This window comes from Pongo abelii, chromosome 19 (genome assembly GCF_028885655.2).
Source record: "Pongo abelii isolate AG06213 chromosome 19, NHGRI_mPonAbe1-v2.0_pri, whole genome shotgun sequence".
Taxonomy (NCBI): Eukaryota; Metazoa; Chordata; class Mammalia; order Primates; family Hominidae; genus Pongo; species Pongo abelii.
This window is the reverse complement of record NC_072004.2, coordinates 45,626,775-45,642,430: the sequence shown is the minus strand read 5'-3', so window position 1 is coordinate 45,642,430 and position 15,656 is coordinate 45,626,775. Positions and strand designations below refer to the sequence as shown.

At 38.5% G+C, this 15,656-nt stretch overlaps 1 protein-coding gene across 13 annotated transcripts in view; it reads left to right on the top strand.

Annotated features, from left to right (window-relative positions):
- NF1 (neurofibromin 1) overlaps positions 1-15,656 on the top strand; it is a 282,946-nt gene that overhangs the window by 63,546 nt on the left and 203,744 nt on the right. For 12 of the 13 annotated variants that reach the window (XM_024235642.3, XM_063718574.1, XM_063718573.1 and 9 more), the window contains exons 3-5: positions 713-796; positions 4,905-5,095; positions 11,449-11,555. In XM_024235642.3, coding sequence (XP_024091410.2) covers positions 713-796; positions 4,905-5,095; positions 11,449-11,555 — 382 coding nt within the window. Of the gene's footprint in view, positions 1-712; positions 797-4,904; positions 5,096-11,448; positions 11,556-15,656 lie in introns of those variants that run through there. The other variant, XM_063718578.1, reaches the window with a different exon arrangement.

The window sequence follows — 15,656 nt, the reverse complement described above, 5'->3', positions numbered from 1 at the left end:
GAAAAAATTTGTATTTTCCCCCCAAAAGCAGGACCATTTATAAATACGTAAAGAGATTTACGGAAAGACATTTAACATTTTTTGTAGCTCCTCTGTTGCAGTGTGTGGGGCACAGTTTAGTATTTGCACATATGAATATGTGGCTGTGTTCCCAGTTAGATTGAAATATTTTAATATTTGGGACACTCTTTTCAAAACAAAACAGCATTGTTATATTGGCGTTCATTTAGTGCTTATTAAATAAGTTTTCAAAACCATAGTCTCTTGTTAATAAATACATATGTAGTATTCATTTTGAGGATAGTGAGTACTTAAAATTCACTGTGGTGCTATAGCATGTTTTTGCTATAAAAATTAAGACTTTGATCATTTCGTGGCATAAAAGTATAGTTAAATCCCCAATTCAAGATTCCGGTACAGATCTATATGTATGTCTAAATCCTAGATATTTTTAAAGCATGAAGCAAAACAGCATCTTCTACTGTTACAAGGTTAATGGCAGACTCTAATAAATGCCATTTCTGTTTGCCTTAGAATTTAGTTTTTGTGAGGATTAGGATAAAATCAGAAATAATATATTTAAGTATAGTATAATCTGGGAGATAAAATAGAAGACTATTGTTGATCTTTTAGTCTTTCACTTTTCAGATGTGTGTTGATTGGTAGCAGAAAGTGAAACTAACTTTTATGTTCTGAATATCTTTTCTGTTAGAGAATATTTGGAGAAGCTGCTGAAAAAAATTTATATCTCTCTCAGTTGATAATATTGGATACACTGGAAAAATGTCTTGCTGGGGTAAGTAAATTGATCTTAAGTAGGCAGGCTTTGTGAATTTAATCTTGAGAATGATCTTATGTTCCAAAGTACAGATGTGGACCAAGAGGACAGTCATATGGACTTTTGTCTGAGACATATAAATATGAGTTTTGTTAATATAGCTGACCTGGTAACAGACAATTTTTCATGAGAAAATTCTCTCATCTTTTGTAAATTAAACAGATATTAAGTTTACTTATAAAAACAGATATAAAAACTACTTATGTTTCAGCCACGTATCTGTCTCTCAGGTTTTTAAGAAAATATTTTATGAAGAGATCACTATTTGATTTAACGGATCTCTCAGAGGGTTGTGGGAGAATGCGATTCAGAAGACCAAGAGTAATCTTGTATGTCCTCCTATATGAATATGATTTTAATATTCTACTTTTGAAATTTATGTAAATGAGAACTTAAAAATTAAACCTATTAAGGATAGATGTTACCTTGAGAACACTTATTTTATGTAGACATACACATATGTGATAGGTATGTGGTGGAGGAGAGTACCAAACAATTATTTCTCTGGTTTCCTGTAAGTTGTTACCACGGTGTATTTCAACCATGACTTAATTTGAACTTTTTCAAGAGTATTTCTATTGTGTAAAGAAAGTATTTCTATACATCATTATCCTTAATTCTTCCTGGAACATGGTAAGAGTTTATATAAATATATAAATTAAATACCTCCATTTTAATGATCTGCCTAATCCATGTGTATTGAAATTAACTCATTTCTTATGTTCTCTCTTCCTTTGGCTCAGAATTCAGAATTTTGTTTTTATTCAGAATTGCTTCCCTCTTCACATATGTTGCAGTTCTCTACAGTAAAACTAGTTGAAAGAGACCTTAATATATGAAGACTGATAGTGTGGTTGAGAAGTGTTGGTGGAAGCATTGGGATAGGGAATTGAAAAAAAAATTATATTGACACAACTGTGTATCCCTAGGGAAGGCTGTAAGCGAAAAAATCTAAGCATAATATATATATATATTTTTCTTTTGAGACAGAGTCTCATTCTGTGGCACAGGCTGAAGTGCAGTGGCACCCTCTCGGCTCACTGCAACCTTCACTTCCTGGGTTCAAGCTATTCTCGTGCCTCAGCCTCCCAAGTAGCTGGGATTACAGGCATGTACCACCATGCCCAGCTGATTTTTTTGTATTTTCATTAGCCATGGGGGTTCACTATGTTGGTCAGGCTAGTTTTGAACTCCTATCCTCAAGTGATCTGCCCATTTTAGCCTTCCAAAGTCCTGGGATTACAGATGTGAACCACCGTGCCTGCCCTAAGCATAATATTTTAAATTTTCTTATTGACCCTTGACCATATTCCAAAATTGTGGAGACAGTGTTTATAAGTTTTCTACTTAAAGTCGAAGGTGAGCTAGTTGTTTTAGCATGGTATTTTCCGTTAACTTGTGATATGCTATTGTTCATGTGTAAAATGGAGTGAAAGAGCAAAAGAGCTGTTACATAGGATGATGGAATTGGGAAGGTGGGTACATTTTAAACTTTTCTTGAATCAGTTTTTTCCAGTGGTCTTATTACTTTGACTGCAGATTACCAGTATATCAGCCACACCCATGACTGAATGGTGGGGCGTGGGGTCATTTATTGCCTTGTTCAGTTTCACAGCTTTTCTCCATTAACATTTGTAATTGAGAGGTAATGATAAATGTATTTTGGAGAATGATTACTGATATTATTGGCCTCTGTTTGATTTAATACTCTTTGAAGATAGCCTAATTGAAATGCTAATAAGTGGGCCTAGTATAACTTATGTAATGCGTAAAATGTATATTACCTTGCCGTACTCTACTGTTGAAAAATGTGTATGCTTTTTCATTAAATTTACGATTTAAAAAATAATGCTATTTATATTATTGAACAATTGTTTTATTTCCTTCAGTGATTTTACAGATGTTTCTTGATTCTTACTTTTTAATCAAAGTAAATTGAGGCAGTTTAAGAAGAACTGAGCTCACAAGTACGTTTGTCATATACATAGTTGGAATAGTTAAGTGAAAGAAAAATACTTACCAATATGTTATGAGTGAAATTTTGTAGAATTTGAGGAATCTTAAGTATTTTTGTTCCTGTGAATATGACTATTATTTAAAAGATTTAATACTTCTCAGATTTTTATTTGTTAGAGTTAACATCTGTATTGTTTGGTTAGCCTATAAACAAGAAATAGGCATTGTAATGTGAATTCACAGGTTTTTGTGAAGTCTGTTTATGTACTGTCCCTATGTTTCAGTGTATTTGCATCTGAGAGTGCTTGGATTGCAGTTACAGAATTGAGCGTAGCATACAATTGTACACATTTTTATTCTTTGCCATCTTGCTCAGTGTTATTAAAATTCTTATCTGCATGTAGTTATCAAGACTGTTAGGTGAAATAGTAATGTGGAACAGCATACCTACAGGATAGCTTATCCATTGATTGTGTGTTAATTGTAAAGTATATATTTACAAAGTAGCGATTTCACTGTTAACACCAAAGTTACCAAACTTGGTGTCAATAACGGGACCACCTGGCCTTATGTTCTCATGGTGTGATGTAATATAACCTATAGTGAATCCCCTAAACTGTTTAACCTCAATCTAATCAGACCATTAGGTTTAAATTTTAGCTTACAGAAAATACACAGGCTGGGTGCCATGGCTCACACCTGGAATCCCAGCACTTTGGGAGATCGAGACAGGCGGATAGCTTGAGGTCAGGAATCCAAGACCAGCCTGGCCAACATGGCAAAACCCCATATCTGCTAAAAATACAAAAATTAGCCAGATGTGGTGGCACATGTCTGTAGTCCCAGCTACTTGGGAGGCTGAGGCAGGAGAACCACTTGAAACTAGGAGGCAGAGGTTGGAGTGAGCCAAGATTGCACCACTGCACTCCAGCCTGGGCCATAGAGCGAGACTCCGTCTCAAAAAAAAAAAAAAAAAAAGAAAGAAAATATACAATACAGTAACTAGAAGAGCAAATCAACCTATGTCACTGGAAAATAATTAAATCAAGGATATGGAACATTCTGTAAGGCAGCTGGCCCACTTACAGTCATGGGAAATAAGAGTGGTGAATATGGGCCAGGCGTGGTGGCTCACGCCTGTAATCCCAGCACTTTGGGAAGCCGAGGAGGGTGGATCACTTGAGGTCAGGAGTTCGAGACCAGCCTAGCCAACATGGCAAAACCCTGTCTCTACTAAAAAAACAAAAATTAGCTGGGCATGGTGGTGGGCGCCTGTAATCCCAGCTATTCGGGAGGCTGAGGCAGGAGAATCGCTTTAACCCTGGAGGTGGAAGTTGCAGTGAGCTGAGATTGCACCTTTGCATAGAGTAGTGAAACTAAGGAAACATCATGTTGCAATCGGTGAACTTTTTTGGATCCTTATTGAATAAAAATGCCTATGAAAGACATTTTGGGGGCGGTGATGAAATTTGAATTCAGACTTGGTATTAGATGATACAAGGGAATTGTTTATTTTTCCTTGGTGTGTTAATTGTATTGAAGTTACATTAGAGAAAATCCTTACTTTTAAGAGATGCCAAGGCACATAGGGTGAAGTATTCTATTTATAACTTACTTTGAAAAGATTTCAACCAAAATAAAATTACTTTGAGTAGGTAGTATCTGTTTTGGTCAGTCTGCACAAAAGCAAGTGTGATGGCTCATCCAGGAATTTACTTAAATGTTAAGACAGATGACACAGTGCACTCATCAATCAATATGAATTAAGTCGATTCTGTAATTGTAGAACTCACAGCAAACTGGGGATTCCCAGGGAAGGGCTCGTTTGATGAACAAGAGAGCAAGCAGGAATGGGAGGACTAGTAAGGATGGCAGGGGGATTGAACTTTAATTGTGATTATGGGGTCAGAGATGGAACCATCCTCTTTATTAAACTATCTATAGACAGATGTAGCAAATATGATGAAACGTTAACAGTTGTTAAATCTAGGTGGTGTGTATGTAAGATGTTCATTATTTTTGTTTTGTGTGTGTGTTTGAAAATTTTCATAATAGAAAATGTTTACAGGTAAAATTAAAGTTTAGAATAATGTGATTATTTCCATTTTAGCAACCAAAGGACACAATGAGATTAGATGAAACGATGCTGGTCAAACAGTTGCTGCCAGAAATCTGCCATTTTCTTCACACCTGTCGTGAAGGAAACCAGCATGCAGCTGAACTTCGGAATTCTGCCTCTGGGGTTTTATTTTCTCTCAGCTGCAACAACTTCAATGCAGTCTTTAGTCGCATTTCTACCAGGTTAGTGTGTAAATCCACATGGGACTACTGAAGTAATATGAATATTAGACGTCTTGTTTTTTGTCTACATAAAAATAAAAAGCTAATGGAAATGAGGTTTTTTTTTGAGACAAATTCTGTTGCCCGTCACAGCAGCTTCGACCTCCCAGGCTTAGGTGATCCTCCTACCTCAGCCTCCAGAGAAATGAGTTTGTCTGGGCTTTTGTAGAAATTTTATGCATTAATATCTTTGACATTTTAATTGTGTAATATTGTGATATTGATATGTGCAATTAAGAGCACTGTTATGAATGTGAAAGTCTAAATTTCAGATAAAAATATCTGCCGTGAGCAGGCTTTAAAAAACAATGCTAGGTATGAACTTTTGGTTTGGCTTTTTAAACATATTATCCCTTTAAATGAAACTACCCAATCAAATGGAATAATTAATGAGAGTAGTCAGAATTCAAATACTTTCACAACTCTACCCTTTATCACAAGATCTTAGGTTACCAAAAAACAAAACAAAAACAAAAACAAAAAAAACCTAAGTGATGTGAAAACACAAGGAGGTGAATAATTGCAAAGTAGAATTCTCCAGAAAGTGGACTGCATTTTAAATGTATGTAAAATACTGCCATTTATTGAGTATTTACAGCATTTCCTTTGCTGTCTCATCCTCACAGTAACCCTGATGATACTTCCCTCATTTTACAGGTGAGCAAACTAATACTCAAAAAAGTTCAGGTGATATGCCAAATAATGGAGGACCCAAAATTTCTAAGTCAGGCTGGCTTCAGAGTTTATATTAGTTTCACTATACCAGATTGCTTCCCTATCTATTTTAGCCACATTTTGATGAAATCTGTTTTATAAAATATACTTCTGTTTTTAAAGATGTATCAAAAAGATAATTTAAGCTTTTATTGATGACTTTTATTTATAGAAGACTGTAGTCTTCGTGAATCGAAGACTAATACCGAATAGAGAAAAACAATCCTCTTTGTTGGTGCCTGCATCTGTGGCTCGTCAGTGTTGTACGAACAGTGGACTTTGGTTAGTCAGATTTACTGATTCCTTTGTTGTTTTCCAGCAGGTGTGAAAGACAACATACATCACCATTTGAGAATTTGTGTTACGGTTTTTTAGGGGAATTGATTAACTTCAGAGTCCTGCAATCTTTTTAATCAACAAAGACATTTCTATAATTAAGATCCTAGGCAGCAATATTTTTCAACCTCAATGCAATTCTTGATCCAAAGAAAATTAAAGTTTTATTTAATGGTATATTATTGATAATCTTGGGTAATATTTATATGATAGAAAAATGTTTTCATGAAATCTTTTGAGCAGTAACATTTTATATTCTGAGTAATAATACAGTGGTTGAGTCAGCAAGGTAACAAATACCTAGAGAGTAGGAGGGTGGAAAATTGTATTTAATAAAAAACGCAAACCCTTTTCATTTAGTTGAGTGCTAGGCCGGCCTTACTATTTGAAACACCTGTTACATTGAAGGTAGAAAGTGGTACCAAAAAAACCCAAATGTCTTTTAGTCTATCAATGCATGAACTGCCTTATAGAACACAACAAATGTGCCACGTTGGAAAATTCTAGAAAATTTCTAGTCACCAAAGGTTTTACTTTATGGGATTTTGCAGCATTAGCACATGTAAAAATAAGCAACTTTTGTTTATTTCCTGAATCTAGTTCACTGTTGCCAGAATAGAAACCAAGTGTCTAAAATTTTATTAGCTTTCAGAGGACAGACCGCTCAGAAATGGCATATATGAAATAACATTGTTTCAGACAACTGCATTTTCAGTTTCATTTAGCTTGTGTTAGAAATAGGAGCTGATCTTATTGAAGGATCACTCACCTAAAAGACCATTATGATGGTTTAGTTTAGGTGGGAACATCTTATGCTGTCATTGTCATAGTCATTGTCATTATTATAGTATTAGGTGACTTAAAATATGTGTGTGGCTTGAATGGCAGTTCTTTCTAAAGATTGATTTTATATTTTATGTATAATAGATGAATCAGTATCATGAAGATGTTTTGTGTTTCCATTCTCCCCGTCAATGTTTCTCCTTTAAGATTAAGATTTGGTTTTTATATTTCTGACCTTTACTTTTCTTTAGGGGAAGATAGGCTATAGATTTATTCATTTTATGTTTTTGAGACACAGTCTCTCTCTGTCACCTAGTCTGGAGTGCAGTGATGTGAACATGTCTCACTGCAGCCTCGACCTCCTGGGCTCAAGAGATCCTCCCACCTCAGCCTCTTGAGTAGGCGGGACTACAGGCACATGCCATCATGCCCGGCTAGTTTCTTTAATTTTTTTGTAGAGACAGGGTCTTGCCATGTTGCCCAGGCTTGTCTTGAACCCCTGGGCTCAAGGGATCCTCCTGCCTTGGCCTCCCAAAGTATTGGGATTACGGGGTGTGAGCTACCATGCCTGGCTGGCTATAAATCTTAAGATAGCTTTATTTTTCTCTGGGAGTATACCATTTTCTGTGGCTCATAGTATTTATGTAGCGGAATAACTGCTTTCTCCACAGAATTACTCCACAAATGCAGTTGATCTAGTTGTTTTGTAGTGAGAAGGTGCTTCAGAATATCTAATTTGATATACCACCGGAAGCAGAAAACTCAATGACTTTAAAAGTCATTTGGTTCTTTACAGTTTACTATTTGGTTCTATACAAATCTGTTCGTTATGGTTTCTTACTCTTTTTTTAAAAAATAGTTTTCAGTTTTTTTATATGTCTCTGATCATTTAAAACGTATTTTACATTCTCTTTAGTATTGTTTAATATTGATTTGTTTGTGCTGATTGGTTCATAGTGAATTGTTTCATCTCAGTTTTGGAATCCTTGATTGCAAAGTTATCTTTAGTGTGGCCTGTATTTTCTTTGAGAGTCCTTGTAGCCTTGGGCTGAGGGAGTGTTCTAGTGATGGTTTTGCATTTGCATTTGCCAGGTGCCCAGTTCTGGAGCTATTTTTTTCTTAATTTCTCAGTCCCAGCCTGTATGGGCAGTATAAATTTGAACCCTAAACTCTTAGAAGGTAAACAGCTCTAGGTGACTTTTTTCAGTTTATCCAAAGTTTAGGCAGAGCAGGTAAGCTTCTTTGTGCTGGTAGGTTTTTTTCTGTTTTTCTTTTTGTGGGGAGTGGGGGCGGCAGGGGGAGTGCATTGTTCTTTCTAGTTCATGTTTTATGCAGGGCCCAAGTTAGAATCCTGAATTATTAGGGTACAAGGCTTTATATCCAGTCCCCATGTGGATGTTAAGCCCCAAGCTCCTAGGTTAAGGAGATCAAAAACCTCACTCATCTTTCCTTTGTTGCAGGGCCGGGTCATGTACTCGTGCAGTTAACTCTCTGGTTTTCAGTTTCCTTCTTCTTTTCTGGACCTATACATTTAAAATATCTTTCAGTATGCCTAGTCTTTCTAGATGTTTTAGTGATAGGTTTTCTACTCTTCATTTCTTTTGCTCAGACTACCCTTTATTTGATTTCTCTGCTTTGGAAATGATGTTTAACCTTCACAAAATACCTGCTCCCTATAAGGGTACCAGACTATAAAAGGGACAAAATTTTTCTCCCATTTTTCACAAACAACCACAAGAGTCAACTTTTCAGAAGTTGGTGTTGCTGATCTATGATGTTGTGTTTTCTAAGGAGCCGTACTCCATATTTCTATGCTCTTTGCAGCAGCTGTGGAATTTTTAGCATTGAGGACAACCTCATTCCCAGCTTGAAATGCTGAGCTTTTCTTACCCTGATGATAGGAAGAGAGTTCATGTAAGTGCTTAGAATAGTTGTACTGTTAGCTGTAGTCTAATTAAAGCTAAAGTGAGTGAAAGGAGAATTTGAGAAGGAAGAATAGGATTGATTACATTCTTATCAACTGAAGGTTTAGTGTGATGATTAATAACTCCTTTGCAAATTGCACTAAATGATTGAAATTCAAATTAATACGTATAAATTATAAGACCATATAGTATTTGTGCCTTTTCACCATATCTCTATTGCTGCATTTATAAAAGTTTACAATTTAATTGTGCTGCTTATATTTTTGATGTCTATTAATATGAATAATGAGTATGCCTCATTAGGTAGCATAATATAATAGATTAGCAATACCAACTTTTGAAAATCTGAGCGCTGTGGTTTTTGGTGTGAAATGGAAGAAAAGTTTAATTTTATTAACATTTAGGCTAAGTGAATTTCTTTTATCAGTTTAAAAATATCTACATATTTGTTAAGTGTTAAATGTTTCTACATTTGTGATAACTTCATATTCAACATAAGAGAAGCTGGGGTTTAAACAGATATTCCTGTCCTTATAAGCTTACGTTCTACTGTGAAATAGGGATATTAAGCAAATAATTACATAAATACATGTACAAACTGTGAAAAGTGCAGTGAAAAAAGGCTTACTCGGTTTTCAAATACAAAGTAAATGTACCCTGTGAATATAAAGTTTCATTCGTGTTTCAAAAATCTAGTTGATAAAAGTAGAAGTTAGTAAAATCAAGTTTACTTATTATAGTTTTAGTTTTAATTCAAATTATACTTTTACTTGTAATTGGAAATATGAATTTTTAAAACTATTCATTGTGGAAAAATTAAAAAATACACATAGAATAGTACTTCAAATCCCCATGCATCTCTTACCCTGCTTTAACTGTTTCCGGCATGCTATGGTTTCTCTTTCTCCCTTTTCAGTAATTTAAAGCAAACCCCAGATGTCATTTCACCTGTAAATATTTCAGTATATATCTCTAATAAGTAGATTTTTAAGCATTTAACTATAATATTGTCATACCTATCAAGAATCATAATTCCTTAATATCATGCATTGCCAAATTTGTGGTTTTTTTCATTATCTCAGAAATGGCTTTTTTATTTGTTTTGTTCAAATTAAGATACAAACAGGATGCATACTTTGGAATTGGTTGATATTTCTCCTGAGCCTCTGTTAATCAGTATCATTTCTTCATTTCTTCACCTTGCTCTCCATTTTTTCCCATGCTGTTTATTTGTTGGACTGCGTTATTTGCCTTTCTACATTCTGTATTTGGGTTTCATTGGATTCAGGTTCATTTGGCTGGGGGGGACAAGAATACTTTACTGATGATGCTATGTGGTTCCTAATGAATCACATCAGGAAACATGTCTTATTATTGACTTTTAATGTTATGATCAGTGATTGGATTTCGATGTTATCAGCATTATGCATTCATTATACAGTTTCCCATAAATTTTTACCTAATGTTTTTAGTAATCACTGATGATCACTGCCTGGATTCCACTTCATTGGGGGCTGCAAAATGAAAAGTTTTCCATTCTGTCGTTCATTCTTTATTTTAAAATTGTGACTTCTATGAAAGATTTTTGCTTCATTGTGTGTTTAGTTATCTTGCAATACAGTCCATGTAGGGAATGCAGGATACAGACTTAACTTTCATTATTCGTTATCAGAATGAGTTGGTACCCTAACAGTTGCAAAAGGTTACCCATGAAGTTTTTTCTTTCAATATTATAACAGGCTCGTGTATTTTAATTTATTGTATGTGTTTCCATTGTAGACATAATTCTTTTGATCCTCAGATTATCCCATTTTTGGCAGTTGAGATGCCTAAAGTGCATACCTGTGGATATTTGACATGATTCTGATAGTTGTTGATAGTTTCCTTGTTTTCAAGCCCAAGGTGACCTGCCCTCACCTTGTATATCTCTTGCCCCCATCCTGGAATTAACTAATTTTCCCAAAGAACCCTGGCCGAAAGTCGGAAATATTATTTAGACACCTCAATCTTAAGGATAAGGATGCTACGATGCTACGTTTACTGGATTATCATGGTTTCTTTTGTCATATCCCTTGTTAGTTATGTTCCTTTAGGTTTTTATAAGAAATATTTTTATATGCCTTATTTTTATATGTGTCTTTACTCTTATGAACTCATCTTTGGGGGAAGAATTTGTTGAATTCAGAATTTAGAGATACCCTAAGACTTTTTTTGTTTTTGTTTTTTTTAAGAGATAGGGCCCACTCTGTTACTCAGGCTGAAGTACAGTGGTGTGATCACAGCTCATTGCAGCTTCAAACTTCTAGGCTCAAGAGATCCTCCTCCCTTAGCCTCCTGAGTAGCTGGGCCTATAGGTGTGTGCCATCATGCCCAGCTAATTTTTGTATTTTTTTTAGAGATGATGTCTTGCTATGTTGCCCAGTTTGGTCTTGAACTCCTGGCCTCAAGTGATCCTCCTGCCTTGGCCTCCCAAAATGCTGGGATTACAGGTGTGAGATACCACACCTGTCCCCTAATACTTGATTTGATGAGTTATTTTTGGTTTTTACTTTTTAGGTTACAGGAATTAACTGTTTGTTCAGAAGACAATGTTGATGTTCATGATATAGAATTGTTACAGTATATCAATGTGGATTGTGCAAAATTAAAACGACTCCTGAAGGGTAAGTTTAAATGTATAATATATCTGAAAAAAATCACTGGGTCAAAAACCAGTATCATGAATGTACTAATTATATTAATTGTGCTGAACTAGAACACCAAACTGGATTTTATAATGACATTTCCTTGTGAAATAACCAGTAATACATATGGTTAATTATTTTTCAATCTTCGAAAATAATGCAGTAGAGAAAATGAGCATTTTAAATCTTGGCAATGGAAAGTTTTGCTTAACTACAATTTTTGTTTTCAATACAGAGAATGCAAGGGTGCTATTATTTTTCTGGAATTTGATCTCTCAAGGGTGGCTATAGGTTATAGAAGCTATCTGTTTAGCTATTGTAGCGCTTTACAAAGATTGTCTGTAGTAGGATATCAAAGTTATATTGCAGAATGGAACGAGGAGACTGTGATGTTATGGTGAGAGGATGAATTGAGCCAGAGATTTCATTTCTGATATTTCTGTTTTCAGCTCTCTTACTGTCTGACTTTACAGCATTACAAAGTCCCTTAACCTTCCATTGCCTAGTTTTGTCTCCTTGTAGAACATGTCAGTAGTAGTTCCACATGGGGATATTATAACACCTAATATGTGACTTTAAAGCTTGGGAAGTACTTTACATGATTATGTGGCTTGAAATAAACGATCAGAAGGAACTGAGATATATTCTGTAGTAAGCAGTGATGTGTTAATGTAAATCAGATACCAATGAGTATTCATAAACTGAGTATGATCCAAAGGAATTGAGATAAATTCTGTGGTAAGCAGTGATGTATTCATGTAAATCAGATATCAATGAGTATTCATAAACTGAGTATGAATATCTAAATTTAATTTTACAAAAAAAGTTTTTTAGTTTTTGGCATTATTAGACCCTGGCTAATTTAGATATGAAACCTTATACAGTTCACACATATTTTTATTTGTAACTTAAGGAATTGTCAAACAATAATATTTTTAATATCTGACCTAAAACAGATTGAATTATATTAGCTTCAGAAACGTCAGTTCTGCAATGTAGTTTTCAAAATACCTGGTTTTGTTTTCTTAATATTTGCTTTAAACTCAATAACTGTCTCACCAGAGATGTAAAAAGGCAATACCTATGTAGAGGAATAATACAAAGCTGTGTTCTATTCATATTACCCTTGTTTATAATTTATGATTTTAGGTCATTACCATTGTGAAACCAAGCAACAATTAATTCAGTAACTAATAAAGGAAAATATAGGGATGATTTTAGCTGTTATGCCAAGATACAAACATGTGGACAGCAATTATTTTAGATTATAATAAACCACCATTGAATTAATAGTTGAGATTTGCAAGATTTTAATATCTATTAAGCGTTGAGCAGTTGAGGAACTGAATGGTAAAATTTAGAGATCTCTATGAATTAAAGTTAAGAAGTATTAGTGGGATTTTATGATTTTTCATAACTATTCAGTGATGTTTTGGAAACAAGTCTAGTCCAGGTTGCCTGTGAATAGATGTTTAAAACAATAGAAATGTTCAATCCATAATAATTAATTGAAATGGCTCTTCTGTCCAAATAAGAGAAACTAATTGAATGTGTGGATAAATGACTTTCTTTTATACTGAAGTAACTTTCCCATTGAATGCAGCTCCCTCATGAACATAAATTTAGAGTATATGCTGATAAATGTATAAAGTATAAAACCAATATTAAATAGGCCAGCAAAATATGGCTCTTGGTGACAGTAGTAAAAGGAATGCACCCTTTCAGTAATGAGTAGTAAAGGTAGTAATGTGTTTTAAATACAATTCAACAAGCCTTTGTTGAGAAACTATGTATAAGAAGCCATGCTAAGTGCTGGGATTACAAAAATTAATAAAATGGAATCTGTCCCTAAGGAGCTCATGGCATGGTTTATGAGACAAGTGATGTCATTATCAAGTTATTTGCAAAAAAAAACTATGATAAACTCAAATAGGGTGAGCGTAAAGTTAGAGAGGAAGTATATATTTGTTTGAGGGGATGAGAGATGAGCAAGATGTGAAGGTACAAGAATAGGTCAGGTCCCTCTCCCTCTCCCTCTCCCTCTTCGGTCTCCCTCTCCTTCTTTTTTCGGTCTCCCTCTCCTTCTTTTTTCGGTCTCCCTCTGTTGCCAAAGCTGGAATGTACTGCCGTGATCTCGGCTCGCTGCAACCTCCCTGCCTCGGGCTCCTGTGATTCTCCTGCCTCGGCCTGCCGAGTGCCTGGGATTGCAGGCGCGCGCCGCCACGCCTGACTGGTTTTTGTATTTTTGGTGGAGACGGGGTTTCGCCGTGTTGACCAGACTGGTCTCCAGCTCCTGGCCTGGAGTGATCTGCCCGCCTCGGCCTCCCGAGGTGCTGGGATTGCAGACGGAGTCCCGCTCACTCAATGCTCAATGTTGCTCAGGCTGGAGTGCAGTGGCGTGATCTCGGCTCGCTACAACCTCCACCTCCCAGCCCCCTGCCTTGGCCTCCTAAAGTGCTAAGATTACAGCCTCTGCCCAGCCGCCCCCTCTGGGAAGTGAGGAGCGCCTCTGCCCGGCCACCCCGTCTGGGAAGTGAGGAGCGCCTCTGCCCCGCCGCCCATCGTCTGGGAGGTGAGGAGCGCCTCTGCCCGGCCGCCCCGTCTGGGAAGTGAGGAGGACCTCTGCCCGGCCGCCTCGTCTGGGAGGTGAGGAGCGCCTCTGCCAGGCCGCCCCGTCTGGGAGGTGAGGAGTGCCTCTGCCTGGCTGCCACCCCGTCTGGGAGGAAGTGAGGAGAGCCTCCGCCCAGCCGCCCCGTCTGGGAGGTGAGGAGCGCCTCCGCCCGGCCGCCCCGTCTGGGAGGTGAGGAGCGCCTCCGCCCGGCCGCCCCGTCTGGGAGGTGAGGAGCGCCTCCGCCCGGCCGCCCCGTCTGGGAGGTGAGGAGCGCCTCCGCCCGGCCGCCCCGTCTGGGAGGTGAGGAGCGCCTCCGCCCGGCCGCCCCGTCTGGGAGGTGAGGAGCGCCTCCGCCCGGCTGCCCTGTCTGGGAGGTGAAGAGTGCCTCTGCCTGGCTGCCACCCCGTCTGCGAGGAAGTGAGGAGCGCCTCTGCCCGGCCGCCCCGTCTGGGAGGTGAGGAGCGCCTCTGCCCGGCCGCCCCGTCTGGGAAGTGAGGAGCGCCTCTGCCCGGCCGCCCTGTCTGGGAGGTGAAGAGCGCCTCTGCCCGGCCGCCACCCCGTCTGGGAGGAAGTGAGGAGCGCCTCTGCCCGGCCGCCCCGTCTGGGAGGTGAGGAGCGCCTCTGCCCGGCCGCCCCGTCTGGGAAGTGAGGAGCGCCTTTGCCTGGCCGCCCCGTCTGGGAAGTGGGGAGCGCCTCTGCCTGGCCGCCCCGTCTGGGAAGTGAGGATCGCCTCTGCCTGGCCGCCCCCTCTGGGAGCTGAGGAGCGCCTCTACCCGGCCACCCATCGTCTGGGATGTGAGGAGCGCCTCTGCCCGGCCGTCCCGTCTGGGATGTGAGGAGCGCCTCTGCCCGGCCGTCCCATCTGGGAAGTGAGGAGCGCCTCTGCCCAGCCGCCCTGTCTGGGAGGTGTACCCAACAGCTCCGAAGAGACAGCGACCATCGGGAGCGGGCCATGAGGACGATGGCGGTTTTGTTGAAAAGAAGTGGGGGAAGTGTGGGGAAAGGAAGGAGAGATCAGATTGTTGCTGTGTCTGTGTAGAAAGAGGTAGGCATAGGAGACTCCATTTTGTTCTGACTAGGAGAAATTCTTCTGCCTTGGGATGCTGTTGATCTATGGCTTTTCCCCCAGCCCCGTGCTCTCTGAAACATGTGCTGTGTCAACTCAGGGTTAAATGGATTAAGGGCGGTGCAAGATGTGCTTTGTTAAACAGATGCTTGAAGGCAGCATGCTCTTTAAGAGTCATCACCACTCCCTAGTCTCAAGTACCCAGGGACACAAACACTGCAGAAGGCCGCAGGGACCTCCGCCTAGGAAAACCAGAGACCTTTGTTCATGTGTTTATCTCCTGACCTTCTCTCCACTATTATCCTATGACCCTCCCATATCCCCCTCTCCGAGAAACACCCAAGAACGATCAATAAATACTTAATAAAAAAAAAGGAAGAAAGGGAGGGAGGGAGGGAAGGAA